Raw genomic sequence first — 23,112 nt, forward strand, 5'->3', positions numbered from 1 at the left:
AAGACGGAATGGTGACTGGCTGTGAAGATCGGGATCGGAGGTAGGTATACAGGTAAGTATGGCAGAGAGTCTGTGTCATGTATAGACGAGATCAGACAATGACTGAATGTTTGTAGCAGGTATATATGGGTGAACTGATGATGAGGTCCAGGTGACGGTGATTAGTAATCAGGTGACAATGAGCGTGTGAATGACTGAGTGGGCGGAGTGAGGGAATGAGTGGAAGGAGATGGTGATGGAATCCTGACAGGCACGGACACAGCTGGAGGATTTTCGGCGGACGAACCTGGTGAATTTGTAAGAAACACTCTATATGACGACGTGAACAAGGGACTAATACATAAAGTTAAGGGGAAACAATGTTGCGCAATGACCGTAATTTAGAACGATTCAATATTACAGTGAGAGGCGTTTGTGTACATGCATTGACTTAAGGGAGACATGGACATTGAAGAAAATATATCTAGTATGGGTGCAAAAACATTTTACAGACTGCATCTCATATCTAGAAGGGGGCCCTCAGTTCAGCTGAGGCTTTCCCTCTCTATGGAGACAGTGACTCAAAACTCTAAGTTCTGGGTAAACATTCCCATCTGGAGGTCAGTTGATATCCTTTCAAGTTAATCTAATATGTTTTGGTTTATGTAAAAGTTGTTTAGTAGTTTGTACTTGTTCAAATGTTTGCCAGTAGGGTTATCATTATACATTGATTGTTGTAGAGATAGTTGAATGCAGGAGAGAGACATTGAGATAATGTCTTTGAATGTTAATGGACTAGGGAACCCAGCCAAAAGAGCTAAAGTTATAGCTAAATTTAAAAAGGAAAAGAAGCATATTTATTTTCTGCAAGAAATACATTTATCGAATGAGGAACATGAAAAACTAAAAAAAAAAACTAAAAAAAAATTATAGTTCATGTCCAAACCATCGTAAGAGGGGGGTCATTATCTTAATTCCAAAAGGTGTTAATTTTGAGTGTCACAAAGAAGTAAAGGATAAAGAAGGGAGGGAGATGTTATTGTTGAAGGAACAATTAATAATAACTTGGTAACCTTGATAAATGTTTATGCCCCACCGGAAAGCAATAAACAATATTTCAAAGTATTATTTGATATCGTGGCGGAGGAGATGGAGGGGGTTGGTATTAGAGTTCTCAACGGGCCTGAAAATTACAACCCGACCCGACCCGGCCTGTGGCTTTTAAAGCCCGGACCCGATGTAACCCGACAAATCAACATGAATTATCTGCCCGAACCCGGCCTGCGGCCCGACGCCGCATCAGTTTTTTTTTTCTCATGTATCATGACCAGCAGACGGGAATTCAAATCAACCTTTAATGTTCACGCCTTTTAACAATACAAACAATACAAACAACTGAAACAATAAACTTTAAATATATAAATAGGCTGTAGTAGCGACGGTGAATTCACCTGCGGCAAGTTTACTTTTCACCAACTCCATCTTCTTCTCCAGGCTAAAGGCGTGCACGCAGCAGCGTCAGGTCTGCCCCCGCCCCTCCATGATGCACGTTGCACGCAGCAGCCAGACTTTCTTTACGGTGAACAGCAGCGATGATTAATAAATGTTTTTTTTTCACTGAGCGGAAAAGATTAAGCTTATATAAGTCATTTGCTTATATTTTCGACCCGAACCCGGCCCGAACCCGCGGGTCCCGTCGGGTTTGTCGGGCCGACCCGACCCGTTGAGAATTCTAGTTGGTATATGTGGAGGGGACCTAAACATAGTGCTTAACTATGACCTGGATACTACAAGCCATAAAAGAAACAAAAAACATATAACAAAATTCATGAATCACATATGTACAGAAATGGGCCTAATAGATGTCTGGAGGGAATTACACCCATTAGAGAATAGACTACTTTCTCTTACAAGAAGAAAACAGACACCGGATACAGAATTGTCGTATTGGGGTAGCTGACGTATCTGACCATAGTGCTATTTATGTGAAGATCTCTCTGGGAGAGGAAAAAAGGAACATGCTGTGGAGATTAAATCTAGGAATATTAAATAATAAATCAGTAGTTGAGCAAATTCGAATAGAAATAAAAAGATACTTAGAGGGATGCACTTAAAGCAGTGATTCGAGGAAAATTAATAGCTATACAAGCACTTTAAAAAAAGAAAGGATAGCTCATTATGAGAAACTTATTTCAGAATTAAAACAATTGGAGCTTAAACATAAACAAAATGCAAATAAAGAGGTGATGGCTCAAATGGGAGAATTGAGAAAGGAAATTAACAGCTTGTTGCAGTCAGAAGTGGAGAAAAAGGCTAGATTCTTGAAATAAACTTACTATGAATCAGGACCAAGAGCACTTAAATTATTGGCAAGACGAATGCGAAAGCATCAAACTGATAATTTGATAACAAACTGAACAGTGCCATCTGAAATTTTCTTCTAGAATGATAATTTTTATCAAGCTTGTATATTTAAGTTCAGTAATTTCACTTAAATGACAATTAATAGGTCATTTTTATTGTCATTAAAGTAAAATTACTGAATTTGAATATACAAGCTTGATAAAAATGATCATTCTAGAAGAAAATTTCAGATGGCACTTAGAGGCTTTTGCATCTGAACTCTTCATATACAGTACAAGATCTTCAAGTTCAGTCACTTATAGGGGAGAGTAAAATCCATGGATATATTAAAGACAAACTGGACCCAATAACGACATTCTCATTGAAGGTATGGCATTCTATTGTTAAACAATTCAAATTGGAGAAAGAAATTGGAATACTTAGGTGGATTACTCATGATGAGGAATTTAAGTCAGGAAGGGATGACCCAATATTTCAACAGTGGAGGGATAGGGGAATAACAGCATTGTGCTGTGTAATTGCAGAGGGTGAAATTAGAAGTTTCCAGGACTTAAAGGAAAACTTTGGAATAAGAAATCAGGACTTATTTAGATACTTCCAGTTAAGGGATTACTACAACAAAAAAAGGAAAGTTAGAATAAATTATATCCATCCCCTTACTAAAATGATGATGGACACCTATAAGCATACACCACCCAGAATAATTTATTTTTTGTATGAAGTGTTGATGTGTAGCGGCCCCTCCTCTACATTATATATAAAATTGAAATGGGATAAAGAACTAAAGATTGAAATATCAGAAACGGATTGGTATGACTTGTGGTCAATACACCAAACTACTACCAGTTCACAAATATGGAGGGAGTTTTGCTGGAAGTGCCTTATCCGCTTCTTTATAACACCTAAGATCAGAAACAAACAAGTCTCCGGACAACAAGCTTGCTTTTCAGTTAGAAGCGGATCACACACACATTTTTTGGAGCTGTGAGAAAATTTTCTCTTTGTCTTTTTGGGATGATGTGCAGGTAGTTACTGTATGTCGGAAGTGTTTGGATTTAAAATACCTAGAACCTCTATGTTTCTACTTACGGGAAATATTAAAGGCATAGTTCCTAAAAGTGATCAATATTTATGTAAGATACTTCTTGCGGCTTGCAAAAAAACTATAACTAGGAACTGGCTTAAAGATACTACTTTGAAGTGTAAACAATGGTTTGGAATTATTGAAGAAATCATGGTTATGGAAGAACTTACTGTCAGGATTGTGTTCTGTTTCCACCATGTTGGTCTTCATCGTCATCACTGTCTTCACCTGTGTTCTGTCATCATCATCATTAGTTCAGTTCTATCACCTGTGCATTGTTAATTAGTTCATCCTCACCTTCACCTGTTGTCTTCATTATCTTCTGTGTATTTAAGTTCTCCCTTTTCACTCTTCAGTTGTCGGTCAGTGTTTGTGTTGTTAGCACTCTGTCTGTGCACGCACACTGTTTCGAGTATTCTTCAGTTTAAATAAATATTGAGTATTTTGGATCTTTGCCTGGAACTTCATCTTCTTCTACCCTGAGACGTTACAGATTGACCGACCAAAGTTATGGATTCCAGAGATAACCTGTTGTCCCTATTCAACGCAGTCCCGTTCATCATCCGGTTGGTTCCTGCCGAGCCGGCATTCCAGTTCGGGTCAGGAATGCCACCCAACCCAGCTCATCACGCCAGTCCAGCCGAGCCTGCCCTTCACACCAGTCCAGCCGAGCCTGCACTTCACGCCAGTCCAGCCGAGCCTGCACTTCACGCCAGTCCAGCCGAGCCCGCACTTCACGCCAGATATGCCGAGCACAAGACTGTGAGCGTCATGCCCGCCGCGCCTGTGACAGTAAGCATCATGCCCGCCGAGCTAGAGACTGACTGCGTCATGCCCACAGAACTATTGTTTTCTTTTATTCCGCCGAGCTTGAAGCTCCCTTCGCCGCTGGTTCCGTCCAGCCCAAAGCCCTCTTCATCGCTGGTCCCGTCCAGCTCAAAGCCTTCTTCATCGCTGGTCCCGCCCAGCCCAAAGCCCTCTGCGACGCTGGTCCCGCCCAGCTCAAAGCCTTCACCGCTGGTCCTGTCCAGCACAGAGCCTTCACCACTGGTCCTGCCAACTCAACGCCCTCTTCGCCGCTGGTCCTGCCCAGCTCAAAGCCCTCATCACTGATCCCACCCAGCCTCCCTCTCCCACCTCCGCTGTTGGGGTCTTCTTGCTCTACTGTTTTGCCTCTACTGAGCCCTGTCGACCCCTCTGCCCATCCACAGCTACCTGTCTGTGTCGCTGTGGATTCGCCTCAGGGTTTCCAGGCCTCAGCAGCGCCCGGGCCTGGTGATCCCCTGTCCTCGCCTCTGTCCCCTGCACCTTGGACTCCACCTTGGCCCCCCGACCCTTCAGCTCCTCCACAGCCCATAGTGCCCTCACCTCCGCCGTGTCCCGTCAGGCCTCCAGCTCCACCAGGCTCACTCGTCCCTCTGTCATCTCAGTGGTCAGCCGTCACCCTGGCTCCACCTCGGGACTCCGTGCTGCCGGCTGCACCTCTGCCCTGCATCCCTTCGGCTCCACCGGGTTCCGTCTTCCCTCCTGCTCCTCCATCGTCCTCACTCACTCTGGTTCCGCCGCGGCCTTCCGGATCCCCTTCTCCGCCTTGGTCCCATGGGTCTTCGGTTCCGCCTTGGCCCTCCGGACCTGTGGTGTCGCCTCAGCTCTGGGTCCGGCAGGCTCAGTTGGGGATCCCTAAAACCCCTGCTCAGCCTTCATCGCCGTGGCCCCCTGCTCTGCCTGCACCGCCTTGGCCTTATCTTCAGCCTGCTCTGCAACGGCCACCTGCTCTGCAACGGCCACCTCAACCTGCTCCGCCTAGGCCGCCCGATGGGTGGTCTCCTTGGCTCCTCCCTCCGTCGTCTCCACCCTGGTCTTTCTCCGCTGCAAGGACGCGCCTCCCGGGAGGGGGGAGTATTGTCAGGATTGTGTTCTGTTTCCACTATGTTGGTCTTAATCATCATCACTGTCTTCACCTGTGTTCTGTCATCATCATCATTAGTTCAGTTCTATCACCTGTGCATTGTTAATTAGTTCATCATCACCTTCACCTGTTGTCTTCATTATCTTCTGTGTATTTAAGTTCTTCCTTTTCACTCTTCAGTTGTCGGTCAATGTTTGTGTTGTTAGCACTCTGTCTGTGCACGCACACTGTTTCGAGTATTCTTCAGTTTAAATAAATATTGAGTATTTTGGATCTTTGCCTGGAACTTCATCTTCTTCTACCCTGAGACGTTACACTTACATATATTCTAAAGATGAAAAAAGGTGCTTTTAAAAGGGACTGGGAAAAGTGGTTGATATACAGTATAAAGAATGTAAAGACATCCTCCACTAAGTAAACAGTAATGGTTATTAGAATGGTTAACCTCACCAGTTTGGCTTTGTTGTTCAGAGTCTCTCTCTTTTTTTTTTTCTTTCTTTTTTTAATAGGGGGGTTAGTGCATACATAGAATTTTAGGTATGTAGGTATATGATGATTGATATTCAAGAATATGCGTGGATATGTATAAGTATAAAGCTGTCTATGTTATGTAGCATATATCTGTGATGTATTTATGCATAATTCCTTCTCCTCCCTTCTGTTAATATTGTTTTTACTTTAATTATTCATCCTGTAAATCAAAAATTACAAATAAATGTTTAAAAAAAAATAATCACTTCTAGTCAATGACTTAACCACAAACAACCTGGATTTTATGCTTGTAAATTAAACCTGGCTAGAAGACAGCTGCAGTGCAACAATCCTCAATGAAACATCCCCTCCTAACTTTACTTTTATGAGTGTCTGCAGAGCTGTTAAGAGAGGTGGGGGTCTAGCTGCTCTTTTTAAAGATATCTATCAATGTAAGCAAATATCATTTGGGAATTACCCGTCTTTCGAATATCTGGGTATTGTGTTAAAAGGTGCTCCACGCATTTTACTTATCATTATTTACAGGCCTCCAAAATACTCTCCAGCCTTTGCTGAGGACTTTATAGAACTGTTATCAACAATTACCTCAGAGTTTGACTGTCTGTCAAGAAGAGATGCTTAAATGAGAACACTAGTGTACTATTTATGAAGGCTATATCCTTAACACCAAGCATATCTGCTGACTCTGTTGATTTTCTCCTTGATTCTTTTAACTCAAAAGTTGAAAGTGTAATTGATGATATTGCTCCTGTGAAAGTCAGGAAGAAGAGTGGCAGACAAAAAGCACCTTGGAGAAACTCAACAGCAGTGCAAAATATGAAAAGACAACGCAGAAAACAGAGCGCATGTGGCGGAAGACAAAACTTGTAGTCCATTATAACATCTACAAAGACAGCCTTCATGCTTTCAATATGGAACTAGGCAAAGCTAGACAGACTTTCTTCTCAAATATTATAAACAGCAATTTAAACAACACACGCACTCTTTTTGCTACTGTAGAGAGACTGACAAACCCCCCAAGCCAGATTCCCAGTGAAATGCTCTCAGACAGCAAGTGCAATGAGTTTGCTTCTTTCTTCTCTGAGAAAATCAATAATATCAGAAAGGTGATCAGCACATCCTTGAGCTGCGCTGGGGTCAGACAGATCAGACCACCTGAGAAAATAGTTACTATGTCTGATTTCAAAGAAATTGATGGCAAAATTTTGGAAGAAACCGTACAGCACCTTAAAACATCAACCTGCGCTCTTGACACACTTCCCACATCTTTTTTCAAAAGTGTGTTAAACAGTTTAGAAGCAGATCTTCTAGAAGTGGTAAATGCCTCACTTCTCTCTGGGAGTTTTCCAAACTCCCTGAAAACTGCAGTTGTCAAGCCCCTCCTGAAAAAGAACAATCTGGATAAGACCATATTAAGCAACTATAGACCGATCTCAAATCTTCCTTTCATAGGCAAGATCATTGAAAAAGTTGTCTTCAATCAACTGAACAAATTCTTATGCTCGAATGGATACTTTGACAATTTTCAATCTGGTTTCCGACCACACCACAGCACAGAGACAGCGCTCATAAAGATAATAACGATATTCGCTTAAATACTGATTCAGGCAAATTATCAGTGCTGGTACTACTCGACCTCAGTGCTGCATTTGACACTGTCGATCATAACATACTTCTTGACAGGCTGGAAAACTGGGTGGGGCTTTCTAGGATGGTCCTAAAATGGTTCAGGTCATACTGTCACGGTTCATGAATGCATTGTTTCCTGCTTGTCTCGTGTTATGTTGTTATGTGTGTGTGTGTGTGTGTGTGAGTGGGCGTGACCAACCATCATTGTCTGATCAGCGGTTCAGCTGATCTCATTCACGGCGCCAGTTGCAGCTAATCCACTCACCTTTAAATACTCACCCATTTCTCATCTCCTTTGTCAGATCGTTGTTGAAGTCATCCGTGCTGTGTGTGTTTTCCCGGTCCTGTGCTACGTCTCTAGTTTTATGCTTCCTTGTTCCTGTTCGGTGTATTCTGTGGATTTCGTTCTGTGTCTGGATTTCATCACCACCATTCACCAACGCACTCAACACTTCACTTCATCTGCACCTCTGTTGACCATCAAAGTCCCTGCGCCACCCGCCTGCTGCTTCATCTTGAACATATTTATATTATTGTCTTCAATAAAGAGTTTACTTGCATTTGCTTCCTGTCGTCAGTTATGACACATACTTAGATGGGAGAGGTTATTATGTGAGTATAGGAGACCATAAGTCTGAGTGGACATCCATGACATGCGGAGTCAGCGAACTACCACCCCTAACTGACGTACCACCTCGAGGAGCCAACCGCAGAACACAACTAGGCTGGACAACAAGAATGAAATGTACAAGTGTCTTTTTATTGAGTTAAAAATAAATCTTATAAAATCAACAGGCAAATGGCTTTTTCTTCGGTGAAAACCCTGTCAGTGGGCAGTAAATAATCACACATGCCCTTTGCTTCGGAGAGGGCTCAGACGATGAAAGGTGAGTAATTACACAGCAGTTCCTCTTCGGTAAGAACTCAGGCAGGAGACGGTGAGTAATCGCGCAGGAGCTTTGCTTCGGAGGGGGCTCAGACGATGAGAGGTAAGTAATTACACAGCAGTTCCTCTTCGGTGAGAACTCAGGCAGTGAACGGTGAATAATCACACAGGAGCTTACTTCAGACGATAAGAGGTAAGTAATCACATAGCAGTTCCTCTTCGGTGAGAACTCTGGCAGTGAACGGTGAATAATCACACAGGAGCTTACTTCAGATGATGAGAGGTAAGTAGTTACACAGCAGTTCCTCTTCGGTGAGAACTCAAGCAGTAGATGGTGAGTAATCGCACAGGAGCTTTGCTTCGGAGGGGGGGCTCAGACGATGAGCGATAAGCAATTACACAGCAGTTCCTCTTCGGTGAGAACTCAGGCAGTGAACGGTGAATAATCACACAGCAGCTTACTTCAGACGATGAGAGGTAAGTAGTTACACAACAGTTCCTCTTCGGTGAGAACTCAGGCAGTGGACGGTGAGTAATCGCACAGGAGCTTTGCTTCGGAGGGGGCTCAGACGATGAGAGGTAAGTAATTACACAGCAGTTCCTCTTCGGTGAGAGCTCAGGCAGTAGACGGTGAGTAGTCGCACAGGAGCTTTACTTCGGAGGGGGCTCAGACGATGAAAGATAAGTAACTACACAACAGTTCCTCTTCGGTGAAAACTCATGCAGTGAATGGTGAATAATCACACGGGAACTTACTTCAGATGATGAGAGATAAGCAATTACACAGCAGTTCCTCTTCGGTGAGAACTCAGGCAGTGAACGGTGAATAATCACACAGGAGCTTACTTCAGACGATGAGAGGTAAGTAGTCACACAGCAGTTCCTCTTCGGTGAGAACTCAGGCAGTGAACGGTGAATAATCACACAGGAGCTTACTTCAGACGATGAGAGGTAAGCAGTCACACACCAGTTCCTCTTCGGTGAGAACTCAGGCAGTGAACGGTGAATAATCACACAGGATCTTACTTCAGACGATGAGAGGTAAGTAGTCACACAGCAGTTCCTCTTCGGTGAGAACTTAGGCAGTGAACGGTGAATAATCACACAGGAGCTTACTTCAGACGATGAGAGGTAAGTAGTCACACAGCAGTTCCTCTTAGGTGAGAACTTACGCAGTGAACGGTGAATAATCACACAGGAGCTTACTTCAGACGATGAGAGGTAAGTAGTCACACAGCAGTTCCTCTTCGGTGAGAACTCAGGCAGTGAACGGTGAATAATCACACAGGAGCTTACTTCAGACGATGAGAGGTAAGTAGTCACACACCAGTTCCTCTTCGGTGAGAACTCAGGCAGTGAACGGTGAATAATCACACAGGAGCTTACTTCAGATGATGAGAGGTATTTCTCTGCACAAACACACTTCAAGTTCGAGTTATAACAAGGCTCAGCGCCCCCGGAATCAGAGAGTCTGTCAGCTAAGACTACGAGTGGAAAGCAACAATACCAATCCAACACTCATGCATTTCCCACAACACTTCAAGAATTCACACGTGTTCACTCCAACAAAAGACACTGTAAATCACAAAACTCACGGTGAAACAAGGCATGCACACGAAGTCCCGGCCGAGAATCTCTCCCTCGATGAACTAGTAGGACGGGCGCTGCATGAGAAGTAGATCACCGCAGACAATCGCTGGCATGAAGAGATCAGAGCAATGGTGCATTAAACAGAGCAGAGCTCGAGGAAATGTACAGGAACAGAAGGCATCAAATCATCTCGTCATAATACATGAACAGCACTTAACTGCACGACATCAGGATTGTTTTCACCAAAAGCCAGTGATAACAGCGAGCCCGAGTCTCAATCCAGAGAGCACTCAAAGTTTCTCTCAGTCTGCATTGTTTCTCCTCGAGTGAGTCTTGCATTCATCCCCAACCGAAACCTAGTTTAAAATCTGTCTCCCTCTCACCCCCTTCTCCTGCCGCCAGAATAGCTTTTATAATCCTCTCTCTGGGTGTGCGTCTCAATCGCTGATCAAATCCCTCCTATTTCGCACCTGTCACAAATTTTCTCATCAATTCTCTTCGAGCCGCCATCACTCGCATGGAAATCCGGAACCGGCCTGGTGTCACCCCGGAAACACTCCCCAAGGGGGACATTCTCCACTACGAAGGTTCCTCTCCTTTCTGTTCGTCACCCCGTGACACTTTCATCACCAGCAGGGTGGATTATTGTATATGACTCCTCACTGGCCTTCCCAAAAAGACCATAAGACAGTTGCAGCTCATACAGAACGCTGCCGCCAGGATTCTGAGCAGAACCAGAAAATATGAACATATCACACCAGTCCTCAGGTCTTTACACTGGCTCCCAGTTAGATTTAGGATTGATTTTAAAGTATTATTGCTGGTATATAAATCATTCAATGGCCTAGGACCTCAATACACTGCAGATATGCTCACTGAATATAAACCCAACAGATCACTCAGATCATTAGGATCATATCAGCTAGAAATACCAAGGGTTCACTCTAAGTATGGCGAGTCCGCTTTTAGCTATTATGCCAGCCGCAGCTGGAACCAGCTTCCAGAAGAGATCAGATGTGCTCCTACAGTAGTCACATTCAAATCCAGACTCAAAACACATCTGTTTAGCTATGCATTTACTGAATGAGCACTTTGCCGCTGTTCGTCCGACTGTTTGTACTATACTGTATTTTATTTTGTTTTTCTAAACTGTTTTAATTATTCTTATTTCTTTTTATTATTTTAATTTCTTCTATGTTGTTACGCGTGTATCGCGAACGCCTGGCCTGGAGTCCTCTAATTAAGGTTTATTATGTTAATTATGTTAATGTTGTCTTGTTTCCGTTTTCCTTAGTTTTGATTGGTGGTGCTGGGGGAGGACCGGAGATAAAACGGAAGGAGGTGGCCTTGGGAGAGGCAGCTGCTCAACGCCGTTTTGCCTTTTGTTTACCGTTTTGAACTTGAGTTAGGAGCGGGGAGTCTCAGCTGTGGGTTGTATTTCCTTTCCCTTTGTTGCTGAGCTCCCCGTCTCTTAGTGTTTGGTTAATTTGAGAGTTGTTTGAGTTATAATAAATATATATTTTTGGATCACGCACTTCGTTGTCGATCTTTTATGTTATGTGTCCCTGAATCCTAGACGCATGTTTTGTGGGACCGTAACATATGTAAAGCACTTTGAATTGCCATTGTGTATGAAATGTGCTATATAAATAAACTTGCCTTGCCTTGCCTTGCCTACCCTTCGAGTGCTCCATAGCCAGTTGGGTCTTCAGGTCAACTGGGAAAGAGTAATCTCGCGCAAGGGACGAGAATCTCTTTTCTAGTGTGGAGATGGTCTTGGTCTAGCGCATCTCTCAAATAGAGGTGTGTCAGTTCAGTGCTATTAAAGAAGTGAGAAAGGGTCCCACTGAAACTTTCAGAGGCTCCTGGGGCATATGGTAGACGCAGCCACACGGCTTCCTCCATATGAAGACCGCTTCAGCACTGGCTTCACGGCCGAGTCCCGAGGTGGCCGTGGCAGAGCGACACGCTCCGTGTGGTGAACACCCTGGCCTGTTGCCAAACCCTCAGCCCATAAACAGACCTTTTGTTTCCCCGGGCCAATGGCTCCTGGAACAAGTGTCCACTAATGTCGGCTGAGGGGGCCATGTTTACAGTGCGTGCAGAATTATTAGGCATGTTGATTTTCTGATCATATTTTTTTTCCAGGCACATTTTACCAATTCCAAACCACATTAATTGTAATAACTACTATTAATTTTGTATTTAATCTTTTATAAATGATATATAAATGTTCATGAAGGCTGGAAATAAAAAAACGCCTTATATTCAGGTGTGCATAATTATTAGGCAAGTTTTCTTTTACAGATAAAATAAGCCAAAAAAGAGATTTAATTCAGACTTAAAAGTCAAAAATTATTAAATCCCCATGAGAAGGATACAATATGCAGTACTAGAGACTGCAGTTAAGGCATGACCAGGCCATATATCAAGCCATTGTTATGGCCAACGAAATTAACTAATAAATTATATAAAACTATAACATAAACGTGATGATTTGTCTCAATAAAAATATAAAGATATCATAATTAATAAATTCTATAAAATTACAACATATAAAACAAGTGACAACTTCCCCTACTCTGACATTTATGAAAACTATCACTTTCCTAAGAAAATGGTTCAACTTAAAATGTAAAGGACAAGATATGTCTCCTGTTTACCTGTGTGAGAAACGGTCTCCCAATATCATACCTCATTATAATACTTACAATTTCTGGATAAATGTGCACTTTAAAATCATAGGTTAATGCATTATGATATTGTTGAGGAATTTGAATTTAAATTTTAATTTAACTTAACTTAAATGTGTGGGTTTTTATTTTATTTTTTGTCTATGTTGTTGATTACTAGCTTGATCACGGGTGCTAGGAAACCATGACGTATCTGTCTCATAATATAATATAAAAGGCAGCATTTCTGTCATTTATTTATCTGGATGAGAGGAACATCTCAGATGGATTATCATATGGCATTTTAATGTACTCTAATTGTTTTTTTGTTTTGTTTTTTAATTAAGGACCTAAAGAAGTAAAGGGCAATAAATCATTTTACATATCTTTTTTCTTTTCAAGAATGCATGAAACTCTTTTTATATTTTTGTTAAAACTATACTTCAACATTCAGAGTTTTCATCACCTTGCCGATACAGACACTGTCTGCATCTTTTTGCCATTTTCCTTCACTGGAGCTTTTTTAATGTGCATTTATGAGTACATTGAGGATCTAATTTATTTAATTTTTTCATCTATACAAACTGTATTTTAAAATATTTGTGTCTGTATGTTATAGGAATTGGGTGACTTAAAATGGCAAAAGAAAACTACACTATGAATAATGTAGACAGCTTCATAATCACTGGATTTGATCACCTGCAGAACCAAAAGCTACTCGGATTAATCATCTTAATAACTTACATGCTCATATTGCTTGGGAACGGCATCAATCTGTGTATCATCTTGACTGACAGACGTTTACACAAACCAATGTACATATTTATCTGTAATCTAGCTGTTGTTGACATAATGTACACCTCTACCTGCAGCACAACCATGATCTCAGTGCTGCTGGCTGAGATTAAAACTGTGTCATACTACTCTTGTATCTCAAGGATGTTCTTCTATCATCTTGGTGATTTCACAGTATGCATGGCTCTGACATTAATGGCAATTGACCGACTTCTTGCAATTAGACTTCCTTTAAGGTATCACAGCATTGTAACCAATTCACGAACGTTTCTGCTCATTTTTCTGACTTGGCTCATTACTATCACTCTAATGGGTGTTTTGACTTCTGTGGCAGACAATCTCCCATACTGTCAGCCTGTTATCAGATATGTGTTCTGTGAATATTCTTCCATGATTAGAGCTGCTTGTGTCAATCCTGAACCATATTTTGTCTTACCTGTAATGTTAAGTCTGTGGCCATTGTGTGGACAATTTCCCTTTATAATGTGCACTTATGCTGTGTTGGCATATAGTGTGACCAAACTCTCCAACAACTCAAGCAAAAAGCAAATGATCAACACTTGTTTGAGTCACCTCATTGTTCTGCTCAGTTTTTATGCACCAAAGCTAGTCTCTATTTTACTAACTCGAATAGGAGTTGTGCTAAATTTAACAGAGCGAAACGCAATTTTGATTGTAGCCTCTCTTGTTCCTCCCTTAATTAATCCCACTGTTTATTGCACGAGGACTAAGGAGATCAGGAAACGATTAGCAGACATATTTTTGCAAAAAAAAATAGTACCAAATCATCAATAGTCTATATCAAAAGCATTATCATCTTAATTCTGATTGTAATGATGTTGCTATTGGTTGTTTTGTTAATGTGTGTTTGGGTAACACTTTACAATACGGGTGCACTAATATGCATTAATTCATGCTTATCTAATGCACAGATAATCATGTGTTAATGTATGACTCATGAAGAACTAAACCATTAATTAATGATTACTGCATCAGCAACTAATAAAGATTCTATATGGTTAATATATTAAGTAATATATGAATTATTATTAATTAAATGTGTCATAATGTATTAATTTCTCAATAAAATATTTTATTAACTAAAAGTGTAAATTAATGTGTTAATTGGTCAAAGCAATGTACTTCAACTTCCAGTTGTCTGCTTTAATTAATCATTAACTAATGATTTGCAAATGTATCATTATTTTATGACTTTACTTGTTGAGGCACATGACTATTAACTAATTGTTAAGTAATATGCCATTTATGGGTTTTGACAGTTTGCACATGCAGTGAATGTAATGTAAAAGAATGTGTTTGAAGGATGGGGTAAGTTGGGCTGCACACAAATATCAGCACACCAGAATCTGATCTCCTGACCACTGTTGCACTGTGTTTAAACTGGACGAGACTAGCTGTCTACACTGGACATGACAGACCATTGCAAGTCCATTTGTCCTTCGTAACAGAACTAGCACATGAGCTCGGAGTACGTCAGAAATAGAATGTGGCATCAGTTTACTGTCGGGGTTTTGTTGTATAGCGTCGCACCGCATCCAGTGTAGTATCACTGACTATAATGGACGTTCTATTGTCTTTGTCCAGTCTTGACACAGTGTTATGAAATAGCAGTGCTCGGCCACATGTTCTCAGTGTACCACAACCTCAAGCTTAACCTGACATTTTCCTGTGCCATGAACAACAAGGTTCATCGGACTCAGTGAAAGCTTAGTTGTAGATGGCTGGAAATTGAAATCCATGGCTTAGTGTGGATGTCAAAACCAAAATGGCATATTACTTAACGATTAGTTAATAGTCATGTGCCTCAACAAATAAAGTCATAACATAATGATACATTTGCAAATCATTAGCTTCAACTTCCAGGTTGAAAGCATTTTATATATATTAGAGTCAAAGGTTTTTAGAGGGGAATTTGGATATCTCTATTTATCATTCCACAAATCAGTAAATACTGTCAACAGCCAAAATGAAATAAATTTTCGCCATTTTTTTAGGAATAAAATGGTGTATAAAATCAGGAAAATTATACATGAACAAACCCCTCTGTAAAAAACCTGCATAATATAGATAAGAATACAACTGTAAAGAAATCTACAGATGCAAATAGATAAAATGATCTAAAAGATACAGTTAAAAATGTATTTTGGATGTTTTCTGTCCACTAGTCTGAAAAAACACTTTATGAAAAGCCAAAAAGCCCAAAATCTCAAAATTGACAGATGCATGAAAAAACAGTTTTTCACTGTTTTTGTCTGTAGTCTTTCGCCTTAAGGGATTAAATAATTGACTTCAGGGGGACTTTAAAATATGCATAATATTTTCTGTTATGTAACAAACTAATTATTCAGCATCCAGAGATACATATTGTGTGATTAGCTACAACCATTGACACCTTGGTTGGCCCTTGTCTGAATGTTTTACTAGTGTGATTGTATTGTGTTTACCAAACCGCTTTTACATATGATACTAGAATTTAAACAGTGTGTTTGACACCAACATTAAAAACCACCACTAAAGAAAATATTTTTGTGATTTTAAATATTCTTAATCATGGTTGCTAGGAAACTGTGTATCATGTCATACAATTTTAAAGAAATAAAAGGCAGTACATCACACACACATTTTTTTAAATGAATGAGCTCTATCCCTCGCAGCTTAAGCTCTTGCATAAGAAATTCTAGAGAGTCTAAAAGGGAGTTCCTAAAGAATAATAAGACTAGAAAATGTTTTTCATATTATTCATATTTATGATTTAAAATGATCAAAACTCTTTTTGTGTTTCTTTTGAAACTATACCTCAACTTTCACAGTTTTCATCACCTTGCTGTTACAGACGCTGTCTGCATCTTTCTGCCATTGTCCTTCACAGGAGCTTATTTTCTGTGCATATATGAATACATTAATGATCTAATTGTTTTTCCATTAGATTTTATAGTTGTTGTTTTTAAAATATTTGTGTCTGTATGTTAGGAGCTGGGTGACTGAAAATGGCGAATGAAAATTACACTGGGAACAATGTAGACAGCTTTATAATCACTGGATTTGATCACCTGCAGAACCAAAAGCTCCTTGCATTCCTCATCTTAATCTGTCAGCAAGGCACTTGTGTCAACACCCAGGAAGGAGCTACACTCTCTTTATGGAGGAGCTCACTACCCAGGTTGGCACGGTGCACCTTGGAATTTCACTAAGATGATGGCCAAACTAATTTTGTTAGTAGGCCAACCTCTGCATGGAAACCGCCTTCCCTTCAGCTGGTTTCCGCAATACAGACAAGAGCTGGAGAGGTCCTGAGACTTTGCATTCTGTCCTAAGTGGGAGTCCTAACAGAGAAAAGTCAAGGCTGGGTCTGCGTCCTCCGGGGCAGCGTTTCCAGGTTCACCACCTGGTCCCGTTTTAAGGGAGAGGTAGCAACCTTGGGCACAATCCAGGCCGGGGTCTCAATTAATGAGAGTTAGCCGGCCCGAAACCAGGCACGATTCGTTGACTGAAAATGTGTGCAGGTCCCCTACCTTCTCGATAGAGTCAGCAAGTAGGAGAACTGTATCTTTAAAAACAGATTTTTAACTCAACTACCTGTAGTACTCAGGGGAGGTCTCAGAGTGCAGTAGCACTGGAGATAGGTCCCAATAAGGTATTGAGGGGGCGCAATGAAGATTTAATCTCCTTGCACCGCTCAGGAACCTGACGATCAAGTCGTACTTCCTATATCTCAACTGCTTCCTGATGTGCTTTAAGGGCAACATCATTTTGAAGGTGGAATGGAACAGCCACACTCCGAACCATCTTCTGCAGGAAGGAAGCACAGAAGTGATTGAATACTCTCGGGGGTCTTCCCGTGAGAAGAACACCAACAATAAACAGGTTCTACTTCAGATCGTAAGCAAGCCTCTTTTCTTTAGAGGGAGCTCTTGCAGAAGTAAAGGTATCTAAGCTCTTTCAGAGGTACATGTAGATAGCTGAACCACCACAATAGAACCTGGATTTCTCCAGCCTGGTGCGGGTGCCAACGGTGCCCCATGCCTGAGAATCTCAGAGGAAGAGTCAAGAAGGCTGTCTAGGGAACGAGGTCCTAGTTGGGCCATTACAGGGCAACTAAAGAACCTGCTCCTCTGACCTGACTTAGCACAGTGATGTGCAAGAAGGCTCACTGGGGTTTTTATTAATGTACTTTGCGTAGACCCTGGCGTCAGCTGTGAGCCAGTGTCTCCATCTTTAAGGGAGTAAACAACTAGCAAGTGAACAAATCAGAGCGGCAACAGATGTAACTGTGTGGCCTGAAGATATCCGGACAGCTGAAACGCCTGGGGATTGAGTCTCCACTCTCTTCAGCAGCAAACTGTCGTGAGGCCACCTGGTCGGCACGATTGAGAAGGCCGGAATTTTTAAAGTGAAGGAAGCGACCTCAGAAGCTTCTGAACCCATAGGAGGAGGTGGCGAGCGAGTTGTGAGATGCAAGGGAAGCATATGAGCAGCGGTCGCTGAACTGGGCAGTACATCTTGCTGAGCAGTGGCATCAAGCAAGGAAACGGCTACAACTCGAGGCAATTGAATGCCAATGCAGTGTGAGGTAAGCCCAAGCCCTCCATACTGCATGCCCATTATACATGGCCCATAAGCTAGTGTTTAATAGACACTTGTTCTAGGAGCAATTAGCCCATAGAAACAAAGGTCTGAACACTGCTAAAGGTTTGGCAGCATACCAGTTAACACACGGAGCATGCTGCTCTGCCACAGCCACCTCGGAACTTGGTCATAAAGTCAGAGCTGAAGTGGTCATCATATGGAGGAAACCATTTATATGCGGCTGCATCTCACATATGCCCCAGGAGCCTCTAAAGTTTATTCAGTGGGACCCTTTCTCGCCTCTAAGCACCAACCGGACACATTTCAATTGAGAACGTGTAAACCAAGTTCAAATCCGTACCGGAAAAAAGCTCCTCAGTCCTTAGATGAGTACTCCTTTCCAGTTGACCTGAACCCCAATTGGCTATGTAGCACTCGAAGGGAGGGACTTGTACCTAGACTTCGACCCCTCAACACAAGACACAGGATGACCCATGTTTACGGAGGAGTGGATATCTGAAGTATGCGTCCTTCAGGCCCCACACTGCAGACCAGTCATAGGGATGGGCATTATTAATGTATACTGTGTAGTAACTTGAACGGAGGCTTTAAAAAGGGACCGAATCCAGCACACAGACCCCTGATGGTCTAACTCACTATAGTTTGAGTACAATGAAGAACAGGCCTACTTAGAACCTCTTTTCATATCAGCTGGAGGAATGGCTCGATCGCAACCTTCACCAGTAGGAAGCGATGACCGCACACACAGCAGCCCAATCTGAACACAGAAGTGTAACAAACAGCGCTGCACATGGGCGGATGCCAGACGAACTGAATCGTCTTAGCCGAGTCTGATGATACACAAACCGGCTGAGTCGGTCGGGAGCACTTTTCAGTGCTACAACGGACCGACACAGGGGGCCCAATGCATCAGAGACATATTCAGAGTGAGGCAGTGTGTTAGGGTGCTTTCACACCTGCCTCGTTTAGTTTGGTTGAACTGCACTAGAGTTCGTTTTCCCCATTAGTGCGGTTCGTTTGGGCAGGTGTGAATGCGGCAATCGCACTCGGGTGCGCACCAAAAGCGGACCAAACAGGACTCTGGAGCAGTTCGTTTGTGGTGAGAACGTGATCCGACCTCGAACAGAACCAACTGCCAAAGAACTGAGCATTTTTGGACTAAACCAGTTGCTGTAGTCAGCTGCGCTGTGATTATGGGATGAGGAGAAATGTTTGTTGACAGTTTGCACTTTAAGCATGGCAGCTAGCGGACAAACTTGGAGTTGTGAGGAGGTGCGGAGCCTGATAGAAATTTGGTCTGATGACCATATGTCCCAACTGTCAAAAACAATTTTAAAGAGAGAAAGGGCACAACATTACCTGATGGATCGTTGGAATTTTTTTTTGGATGATGAGCATGTCACTGTTTAGCAACACGCCTCCTCCTGAAGTGACTTGCGATGTGCCTTCGCCGTGTGCAGTACATTCACTTATTTTCGAGCCGTATATCGCTTCATTCTCAAATATTATTGTTTGTCTAAAGTGATGTAGACAAACTATATAATAAAATATGACCAGGGATACAACAGCCCACGCAGTCGTCTCTCCATAGTAAACAGCGGCATTTTGTTGTCTCATTTCTCTTCTCAAGAGGGATTTTTTGCTGCATCTTTGCTAAGTAAATTATATATTTTTATTCACAAATCAACTTTGTCTACATAGTTTTACTGTAAATTGAGAAAATATCAATGTTGCCATATGGAAACGCTGTACCTGTAACGTAACTGCTCCGAGACACAAGGTTGAGGATCCAAAAACAGTTTAATGGGCTAATCCACAGACATACACAAAGGCTAGGCAAAGGTCGAAACACAGATGAGCAGTCCAAACAAAGATAATGTCCAGGGCTAAGGCAAAAACAAGGATATCCAGGGAACATGAATAACAAAGATCCGGGTAACAAGGCTCAAAAATGCAGTACTTACAGATTCACAAGACCTAGTCCTAAACACAGGCAAGAGGTCACAAACACTGAGTATCAGTCCAAACAATAACAGGGTCACAGGGGCACAGTCAAAAAGATAAGTCCAAGGACAGACAGAGATCAAAACCAAGAACACAGGAATAACAGACAGGATCAGGAGGATAAGGATCTCAAGTCAGGGGGCAAAGTCTATTCACCTGATGTGTGACAATTTAAAAGACGTTAATTGTCATATTTACATTGTTGAGGTGACATAGAATCATTGAAGCAATTTTGTAGAATTTCTAATCAGGATTTCCATTAAAAGTTCTTTAAGTCAATTAAAACAATGTGGGGTCCAAGAGCGAAAGGGTTCTGCAGGAGAATATTCCATCATGAGGTGGCAGATTTTAAGCAAAGACACAGCAATGCAAAAATATGAGATGATGATGATTGGAGTACCAATCCATATGAATAGGATAGACAAAGGTTATATGTGCAGATGAAGCTGACATTGTGATACCTGATAATGAATTGTTGAAATGCATTCAAAAAAAAAAAAAAGAACAATTATTGTAAAAATCATGAAATCTACATTGGAAAAAAAAAATGAAAAATCACAACTATTAATATTATTAAAATATGATACAATAGTTTTATTTCAGAGATGGGAAAATGAATCTTCTTTTAAGAAGTCTTTTCACAGACACCATGAACTCCTCTGTCTTGAATGTGTAGATTATAGGGTTAAGCATTGGAGGAAGCACATAGGTCAGAGAAAGATTAATGATCCTTGTGTTAGTGTTTATAAAGGACCAAAATGCATATGTAAATGTGATAGGTACATAGAATATAGCCACTAATATTAAATGAGCAGTACATGTCTTGGTGGCTCTTTGACGGTCTTGTGGGGTTGTGATTCTGAACAACGTCGCAGCTATGCATGTATATGAAAAGATAATAAAAAATACTGGGAACCCAATGATTATTGCCGGAAACAAACTGGCAATCACAGTACTTGGGAAATTATTGTTACAGGCAGAGCGATATATTGGCCCATGATCACAGTAGAAACTGTTAACAGTGACAATAACTTTGCAGAAAGAAAGTCTGCTCATGAAAATTGCTGCAATGATTGCTAGCAACAGTGCAAGTGTCCATGAAGCACCAATTATAACAAGCATTGATCTATGGCTCACAATCATATGATACCTCAGTGGTACACAAATGGCTACTAATCTGTCAAAAGACAAAATAGTTAGAGTTAGTGACTGCATTACGCAAAATAATAAAACAGAGAACATATTGCACAAACACAATCCATACGGTATCAACTGATTCCCAAACAAAAATGTGTCCAGTTGCTGAGAGATTACAGCGGTACTTTCACAAATGTCGGTCAGTGATAAATTAAAGACAGCGATATATTTAGGAGTGTGAAGATTTCTGTCTGTAATGATAACAAACAAGAGGCAGGAGTTTCCAAGCACAGTAATGATGTAGACAAAAAACAGAAATATATAGTAGTATCTCATGTAAAGTATACCAGAAAAACCACTGATATAGAAATAAGACGGAATGGAAATATTTTCATTTTCAGTGAAATCTTGATTCATGTTGATTTTACTCACTGATCCTGCCTTCATGCTGTCTGGGTAGAGAAACACAAATTGGGTTAAAATTGATTTTCATGTAATGCAATTAATATATATATATATATATATATATATATATATATATATATATATAATTTACATTATAATTAAGACTTTAAATTGGATCCCAACCAAAAAGGCCAGACAAGCATATAAGACATTCTACATTCTAAAAACATGCATGCACATTTGAAATCTGAATCTTACATTGGTACATCCGATTCACATTTGTTATAAAATATGCAAGATTTAAAGAGAAAGCTACAGTGCTATTCAGGTATGATATTTCCACAGAAAGGTAAAGAGCAGCTCAGTAGGGCCCTGGAAAGTTGCTTATATACTGTCAAAAGACTCCGAGCTGTTACATACTTAACTACAGTATATATGCCACTGATTGTGATATGAATGCCAGGCCTCTTCGGACTTGTCAGCTGACCAATCATGGCTTTGATATAGCATAATCATCTACGCCACATACAGCTGCTGATCCATGGAGAGGAGAAACTGTTGTACTTCTGCTTCTAATTATTTTGACAAAAAAGCAATGCTTGTATTTGCAGGTTTTTCATTTCAAGAGTACGCTTTCACCTTTCACTTCATTTTGGAAACTCTAGCCTCTGGAGAGATTCTTTACCATCTACAACCTGGACAATTTGAAGGGTGCCCTTTGCCCTCAAAAAGAATTGAAATTACAGCTACAGTACATGTTGTTTGTGAGAAAGTGAAGAAGTCATGATCAAAACTTTTTAAATAGTACATTATAGTATAGTAAATTATATACTGTTCTGTGGCTATATGTCATAAGTTATGAAGCCAAAAGTCAAATTGTGTATATGTGTCAGCTGATGACAGAATTTATAAGCTAACAGCTGGTTTATTCATAATATTTTGTTTGTGTTGAGGTCATTTAAATTTCGGTCATACATGAAAGTAAGTTCATGACTTTTTTTTTTTACCCACTGCAAAGTCTGCCCTCAAATGTGTGTGTTGAGGATGTGTAGTAATCAACAAGTGTTGCATCATCTAACTAGGTGAGAAACGTGTTAATTATTTTATAAATAGCACTGTGTTTGCTCAGGTAAATCTGTGGAGAGGTTCATATGGAACCGAAGAAATTTAATTCTAGTGTCTCGAAGCTCATTAGTGTGAGGCAACAGTGAAAAAAATAAGTGGAGCATGTCTTGCAGTGCACCCACAAGAAAACAAACACAGAGGGGGCAGAGGTCACATGGAATTTAACAGAAAAAATACCAGAAAACAAAGTTAATTCTAAGTCTTAATTCTTATGTCCACAAGCTGCAAAGTACCCTACATCATTTAATTTTGGTGCATTATAATGGATGCACTAAAATAATTGTTACAGCAACATGGATTACACTTGAAACATTAATTTCCTATTAGATGCCCCACTTTTAGTTACCAACTAAATTAATAAGTTAACGTAATCCATGTTTCTGTAACTAAAATTTTTAAGTGCCTCCATTATAACGCATCAACTATAAATGAT

At 41.0% G+C, this 23,112-nt stretch overlaps 3 protein-coding genes across 3 annotated transcripts in view; 1 reads left to right on the forward strand and 2 right to left on the reverse strand.

Moving 5' to 3' along the window:
* The window catches only part of LOC311076043 (uncharacterized protein), a 198,364-nt gene that overhangs the window by 37,941 nt on the left and 137,311 nt on the right, over positions 1-23,112 (reverse strand). The window lies entirely within an intron of this gene.
* Positions 13,242-14,368, forward strand: LOC311076003 (olfactory receptor 6N1-like; the record flags this gene model as incomplete). Its single annotated transcript, XM_084103757.1, has 1 exon — positions 13,242-14,368. The coding sequence occupies one exon, from the start codon at positions 13,242-13,244 to the stop codon at positions 14,193-14,195; it is 954 nt and encodes a 317-aa protein (XP_083959883.1). The 3' UTR covers positions 14,196-14,368.
* Positions 20,607-21,566, reverse strand: LOC311076041 (olfactory receptor 7A40-like; the record flags this gene model as incomplete). Its single annotated transcript, XM_084103874.1, has 1 exon — positions 20,607-21,566. One exon carries the CDS (start codon positions 21,564-21,566, stop codon positions 20,607-20,609), a length of 960 nt encoding a protein of 319 aa, XP_083960000.1.

This window comes from Abramis brama (genome assembly GCF_963993115.1).
Source record: "Abramis brama genome assembly, chromosome: 25".
NCBI classification, from domain to species: Eukaryota; Metazoa; Chordata; class Actinopteri; order Cypriniformes; family Leuciscidae; genus Abramis; species Abramis brama.